Here is a 7424-nt window from a genome sequence, read left to right as displayed (position 1 = left end):
TAGCGTTGGGCTGCGGGCCTCATCAGCATGCGTCCACAATTTGACTCTCGGAGGCCATGCGGGTCGTTTGGATAGCAGCGGAGGTGGGCGAGGAAGGAGAAAGGGGGTGGTGGTGCAGGTTGGCGAGGAAGGATAAAGTGGGCTGGTGGTGGCGAGAGGGTATTTAGAGTGAATTTCACTTTTTACCCTATAGTTGTACATTTGAGACACGAATTACCCAATCGAGTGGAAATTTGTCTAGAATGCCCCTTTTGGAAGCTTTGAACCATCATTTTCCGATGCATGTCCATCAGGCAATGTGTGAGAGGATGCCCGGTGTCCAAAAATATGTTGACGGCGACGAGGAATGGAACAATTGGACAAGTGAAGTCTGAACATGATCGTCAATGATGCCCTCCGATCTTTATAGATTTTTTTACGATCATTGACGCAACATGCCGATCCTATCTACCAAAAACAAGAGGAATGCAAAATTGGGGTAAACTGTGTTCAAAGTCTTCAAAATCTGATATTTTGATAGTACTTCCACTAAATGGGGTAATATGTGTCACAAATGTAAAACTATATGGTAAAAAATGGAATTCACTCGGGTATTTATTTTGAGTGCGGATGCAAATTGTAGACAGTTTGCTCTGACCAACTGTGTACTATGTTTGCAGTGTCTCACACGAGTGGATAAGCATAACCGTGTGCCACACCCCCACACGGTCACCACGTCGTCGCACTAGTTCCCGCACACGACACTATTTTTGCCAGGTACACAACACTATTTTTTCCCGTTGACAACCGTTTTGGCTTTCCTTCGTAGATCTACAGATTTCACCCCCGTTCAGAGAAAATCGTGTGTGAGATACCATATAATCCACAGTGTGTAGTTAGGTTGCATTCACACTCATGAGGTATGGAAACCAGCTGCTCCAGCCCGCCGCTCGCTCCGTGTGCATGCGCTCAGTCCATGACGCGTCAATGCTGGTCCAGAGCAGACGGGGCGGCTTCCAACCACATTCAAGTGGGTAGCTTGTCCGTCTGCCTGCCCGGCATTCAAGAAGACACCTTCGTACTCACACTCTGTCAGCACGGGCACTCATTGTTTAAAGACCACCGGCCAAGGCAGAAACTCAGAGGGTGTTTGGATCACTAGAGACTAAAGACTAGAGACTAGTAGTAGTCACCTTTAGTCAGTAAACCTTCAAACACCCCTGACTAGTGGATGACTAAAACTAGTTTAGTCCCAAGTCACCCCACCCCCAACTTTTACTGACTAGAGACTAGTAGTAGTCACCTTTAGTCAGTAAACCTCCAAACACCCCTAACTTTTACTGACTAAAGTCCCTCTCTCTCTCCTCTAATTGGTGTTGCACAAGGGACATTTAATACTGAGACATTTAATGCTGACTAGTAGTAGTCACCTTCCAAACAGGGCCTGACTAAAAACTTCTAGTCTGACTATTACTAGTCACATGACTAGAGAGTATCCAAACACCCTCTCAGCCGTTGGCGCACCAAGGCTTTCATTTCCTGACTAATAGCATCTAGAAAAGCTTGCATGTACTCCTGCCTTCCTTCCTTCTCATGTAAGAACTGCATTCCACTAAGGTCTCTCAATGAGCATGGGATCAAGCTCCAGCCTATGAATTCTTTTTTTTTTCCAAAGCAGTGTTAAACAACATTTCCTCCCATCTCCAGCACAAAAGAAGTTCTGATCCATCTTCAAGCTATTTCTCAAGCATTCTGCCGGATAGCTCTCTAAGTGTGTCTCTGACAAGAACATCACACTGGGGTTACATGCTCGCTATACATTCAAGAAAGCTTGAACTATCGGGGTGTTCCCAAACGCGACAGTTCCATGCTAAACTCTTCATGGCAGCAAAACGGTGAAAAAAACTGTCTTGATCGGCAACGCCCCCAGAGGACATCAAAACCCTAGCTTTTACTGCTAGGGCATGACGAATTTGGAGATGGAGCCCCCTCCGAGGAGGGTTAAGAGCACAGTCTTAGAACCTCAAAATCCCATGAGGAAGTTGCTGGTCTGATCTTGGCAATTTGGGAAGAGAAATTGATATTACACCACGTTAACCTCATTAGCCATCTAGATCTTCTTGGAGAGAGAGAGACCATCACCGACCTGACACAGCAAAGACGCCGGCCACCGCGCCACCGCCGCCAAGGAGGCGGCCACGGTGGACCAATAGAAAACCTAGTCGTCTGGTAAGTCGCCTCACAGCAGATAACACTTCACGCGCAAAAGTCACGTTCCGCAACCAGCCACAAGCAGTGGCAACAAAATGGACGGTGAGATGTCGCGAAGCCAGACATTTGATCCAGCACAAACCTTAAGGTGACGCATTCAGCGAAATCAAGGTAAAAGAGAGACCTTTTTATTTGGACAGTGACACGTGTGGCACGAACACATGGCATCTCCGACCGTTCTTGATGGCAGGTTTAGTGGCGCGAGGATGGCAATTTCTTTTTGGATGACAAGTTTCAGCTTTTTTGTGTGTGTTTGTTTTGTCTTTTTGGATCACAACTTTTGTTGTAAAAACCGTCGGGGTCGGAATGCTTTGTGTCACACGTGTGGCATCATTTGGTTTTTTTTTTTTTGTAAAGAAGAAAAGAAGGGCAAAAGACAGACAAGAAGGGCAAAAGACAGACAAAAACCTTCTCCTCCGCCTGTTCCGTCTCCCCCAAATCCGCCGCCCGACCAAAAACCCTCAACAGCGACGCCCCACTCCACCTCCGGCGGCATGGAGCGGCCGGCGGCGGGCGCCTCCTACCAGCGGTTCCCGCGCGTGCGGATCCGCGAGCTCAGGGACGAGTTCGCCAAGTTCGAGCTCCGCGACACCGACGCGAGCGTGGCCAACGCGCTCCGCCGCGTCATGATCGCCGAGGTCCCCACCGTCGCCATCGACCTCGTCGAGATCGAGAGCAACTCCTCCGTCCTCACCGACGAGTTCATCGCGCACCGCCTCGGCCTCATCCCGCTCACCTCCTCCGCCGCCATGGCCATGCGCCTCTCCCGCGACTGCGACGCCTGCGACGGGGACGGCTCCTGCGAGTACTGCTCCGTCGAGTTCCACCTCGCCGCCCGCGCCACCGACTCCGGCCAGACGCTCGAGGTCACCGCCATGGACCTCCGCTCCACCGACCCCAAGGTCTGCCCTGTCGACCAGGCCGATGCCGCCGGCGACCACAGGCAAGTCGATCGCGGTCTCCACTACGGCCCATTGTGTTCTTTACTTCTTAACGAAACCCCCAAGTATTGATGAAATGATGACCTCTGCCTGATCTACAGAACCCAACTAACCCCCAGGTAGTCATTGTAGTGGCTACTAGCTTATCTATATGATGAATCCCTAATTCACCTCTCTGGCTCTCTCTATATATATCTAATTTGTTGTGTTTTTTTGTTGATCAAATTAATCATGATTTGTACTCACTGGTTTATGTGTCCCTAACTCTTTGTCTTGCCTCTAAATGCATTTTTTGTTTCTTCGGAAGGTACATGTATAAAAACGTAATCTTGTGACTGCACCATTTGAAGTAAATCATGCTCGTCATCGTATCTGTAGATGATTCAGTTCGAGGGTTAATATTTATCGAACGGTCGCAATTACATTTTCACGACAATGTCCATGCGCTCATTCTTGTCTTTTAAATCAGCACTCTGTTACTTGCAGCCTAGCATCGCATGTAATTCAATCATGTTCGACCAGGTCTCAATTTCAGATTACCCATGCTACAATTGCTTGTAGGTTCAGTTATTAGTAGGAAGCCAAGGGGCCAGAATTTTACTCTATCTATGCCAAAATGCCACTTGTCCGCACTTTCAACACCGTATGCTTTCACTGCCTTAAAATTGCAATGACACTTGAGTGAAACTATATTTGTATCGTTGTACAACTTCTTCAAGTGAGATCAGGATTAAGACGAAGGAATATATTTATTTAGCCAAAGCAATCTTGTATTTTTTTATTCCGATGAAAACACTCATTTTTGCATCTGAACTAAACCAGCATTTCCTATTAACTAGTAATAACGTTGCCATCTCTTGTTAAAGCCGCCAAAAACTCTTGTCCAGTGAAAATTATAAATTATTTATCCTTGTTGGATATGCACATTCTATGCTTGTCTAGATACCTTTCTGGGTTATATACATACTACATGGTCGACATTTGTGCATCCTTTGCCCAGCGATTAGTGACATCGGCAAAGCACTTGGCACTTACTGTCAGTGCTTTTTGCCACTGTCAGTTTTTCGGTGCGGTGCAAAATATCACGAATCGTAAAGTGGTGGTTTTCCGCTAATGGTGACATGAATGTGGTGGTATTGTGCATTTAACTCGGGACAACACTGAAAATGACTCAATTTCTATATCACATTTAAGTGTGCAGATTGTAAATACTTATGTTGGGAATACTAGCTACTGTGTATGTCACATGTATCTTTACTTCTCTTCATAAGTTAACCAAATCATTTTCCTTTGTAAGCAGTTAGTTAGACATAATAAATAGGCATCTTTTGTAAATCTTCTTTCCCCTTTTCTGTCATTCAAGCATAATGGCACGCTATGAATGTAAGCAAAACTAGTTATTAGTTGATCTTACATGTTAGTTGTACACACTAATGTTATGTGGAGACAGCAGTACAAACGGCGAGGCCGCACTTATCTGTGTATACCAGGCTTACCGTCAGTGGCATCTTTAGGAGGGGATAAGATTTCGTATCCATTAAGGGTTGGATGCACATTTAACTATTTGATTATGAAATTTGGTTTTATATCTATCTGACACTGATCTGTCTTTTTATGTGCTTCTAAATGCAAGCCTACTCTGCTTATTAACTATGTTCGCCTAATTATTTTATTATTATATTTAGCTTTAGGTGGATATGTACATTACTATAAATCTTCTCCTACATGCACAGAGCATGCACTATTGATATGTTCTGCTGCTGGTGCAATAAAATTAAGCATCTTCTGTGGATTCACTATTGTTATGAGTATATATGTTAACTTTTGGTTTAGTGGATTCAGTGGCATCTTCGGTGCATATCTTTGTCTTCTTGAAAATAAATGTCTGAAAACTTCCCTTAAATTTTCTCTTGTTTTACTAATAGTTATTAGTATTGAGCTTTAAATAATGATATCTTATTTCAGGGGCATATTAATAGTAAAGCTGCGTCGTGGGCAAGAGCTGCGTCTTCGAGCAATTGCTAGGAAGGGAATTGGAAAGGACCATGCCAAATGGTCTCCAGCTGCTACTGTGACCTTCATGTATGAGCCTGATATACATATTAATGAAGAGCTCATGGAGACACTTACACTTGAGGAAAAACAAAGCTGGGTGGAGAGCAGCCCTACAAAAGTATTTGACATTGATCCTGTCACCCAACAGGTCAGCTTGATCTCTGCTAGTGCTTCTCCATCACTTGTTTCAATATCATTAACGAATCCAGAGTTTTAGTTTTTTTTTTCATATGATATGCTAAACTATTGCTAGATTCATTGTGTGTTTGTTTGTGTTTGTGCGTGCGCACTGGGGTCCGCATATGGGTCTGTGGGCGAACTATTCCTAGATTCATCAGACATCTCACAGTATTAGTAAAATCATTCAACACCACAACGATGATGTTATGCAGTCTTTATGCATTACTTTAGATAAGTCATCAATATTTGTTGATGCTGCAATCTGTCACCACAGTGTTGTAGGCACTTAGTTGTAACACAGTACCTGCTATCGTAAGTGGTGCATGTCTTTCTATTCAGTGCTTGTGTACTTATATCTGCTATCTACTTTTCTGGCTGTTGGAATTAAATTAGTGTGAAATACCTGACTTTTTTTTGGTCTGGTTGACAAGTGACAACTTGACATATCAATACACATAGCACTGATACTTCATAGTAGTGACTTCAAGACAAATTCCTCTCGGTATTACTGAAATCTATTATAATGGACTACTCCCCTACTCAGAGAAATAATTATTGTGTCGATATATTTACTAGTAACTTGTGACTGCAAAATGTGTTTCCTATTACCAAATTTATGTTTCCATTCCTGATGGAGATACCGCAAATTGCGTTGTTCTATTTACTGAAGTCTTGAGTCAACGAGAAGAAACCCCAAAAGGATACCGCAAATTTCATGAATGCCTTCTTCTAGCATGACCTTATTTGGGTGAACTATCCCATCACCATCCAAATCACATGGACTGTTCGCAGCCACTAAGTGAAGGTGGATCTACTAGCATCATGTAAGGCTCAGGGTGGACGGGGCGAGCGGGCTTTTGGGCCCGCTCGTGGACCGAAGTGGACCGGACCGAAATAGCCCGGACCGACAAAAAAACTGACCGGTCCGGTCCGTGAAAAGGGGACCGAAAATTGATCGGTCCGGTCCTGCCTTGGCTCGGTCTGGCTCGGTCGGACCGAAGGTGGCGCGCTTCTTCCGCCCAGCCGCCGGCGACGCCCTACTGTGGCGCCGGTGAGATCCCCTCCGGCACTGCCGCACCCCTCCTCGATCCAGTTTTCCTTTCCTTTCGTTCTGTCGAACAGAGAAAGAACGAAAGAGGCGGGGTTCGATCCAGTAATCATGGCATTATCCCACTACTAGCTCCACGTCCAAATTGATCCACTAATCAAGGAAGGCCCGCAGAGAAAAAATTGTGGGCTCATGCACGCGCTACACTACTTGCATGTACTCCGTAATAGGGACATCCTGTGCGAGGATGGCGCGCGTTTAGATCAGGCACGGCTGTTACGCAAGGAATAAAGAGAGCGCAAACTGAAAAGCCGCACCCCAGTTGCACGTCCTGCGCGGGCATGCCGTTTAATTAGATCGGGCACCCCCCATGCGTGATGCGTGCATGCCGTTTAGATCGGCACGTCCCGTGCGTGCATGGTGTGAGTGTTGCAGGTTCATGGTTCGCAACGACAATGTCTAAAGCTCGCGGTTCATGAATAACAGCCGCGCTGCCCAGCGCACACCATGCCGCCGGCGCTCGCGCATCTGACCCACCTCTCCAGAGCAACCACGCATGTTGCACACCTCGCCGCCGCACCCGGGCAAGTCGCCGCCGGTGGCCGTTGGTCGGTCCGCTCGGTCCGGCCCGGGCTTCCTCGTCGCCGGTCCGGTCCACAAAATCAGGACCGTGATGCAGCTCGGTCCGGTCTGGCCCGGACCGCCGCCGGCCGGTCCAAACGACGGCTCGGACCGGGCCCGGACCGGCCCGGACCGTGTCCACCCTTATGTAAGGCCTCCTTTACACAAAAAGTACCCCCACCCCCACCCCGCGCGTCGCCCACCTCTGGAAACCCTAGCCGCCCTCCCTCACATCGCCGATGCCAGAGGGCTGGCCGGTGAAGCCGCATGAAACCTCAGGATGGCAGCGACGGGGCAGATCTGGCGCCTCGCGTGCCTCCCCACCACCA

At 47.1% G+C, this 7424-nt stretch overlaps 1 protein-coding gene across 1 annotated transcript in view; it reads left to right on the top strand.

The window, feature by feature from the left end:
- Positions 1-2744: 2744 nt before the first annotated feature.
- The window catches only part of LOC119341490 (DNA-directed RNA polymerases II, IV and V subunit 3-like), a 7292-nt gene continuing 2612 nt past the window's right edge, over positions 2745-7424 (top strand). The window contains exons 1-2 of the mRNA XM_037613363.1: positions 2745-3193; positions 5157-5394. Coding sequence (XP_037469260.1) covers positions 2745-3193; positions 5157-5394 — 687 coding nt within the window. The remainder of the gene's footprint in view (positions 3194-5156; positions 5395-7424) is intronic.

The sequence above is a fragment of the Triticum dicoccoides genome, chromosome 7B (genome assembly GCF_002162155.2).
Source record: "Triticum dicoccoides isolate Atlit2015 ecotype Zavitan chromosome 7B, WEW_v2.0, whole genome shotgun sequence".
NCBI lineage: Eukaryota > Viridiplantae > Streptophyta > Magnoliopsida > Poales > Poaceae > Triticum > Triticum dicoccoides.
This window is presented reverse-complemented; position numbering and strand designations above follow the sequence as displayed.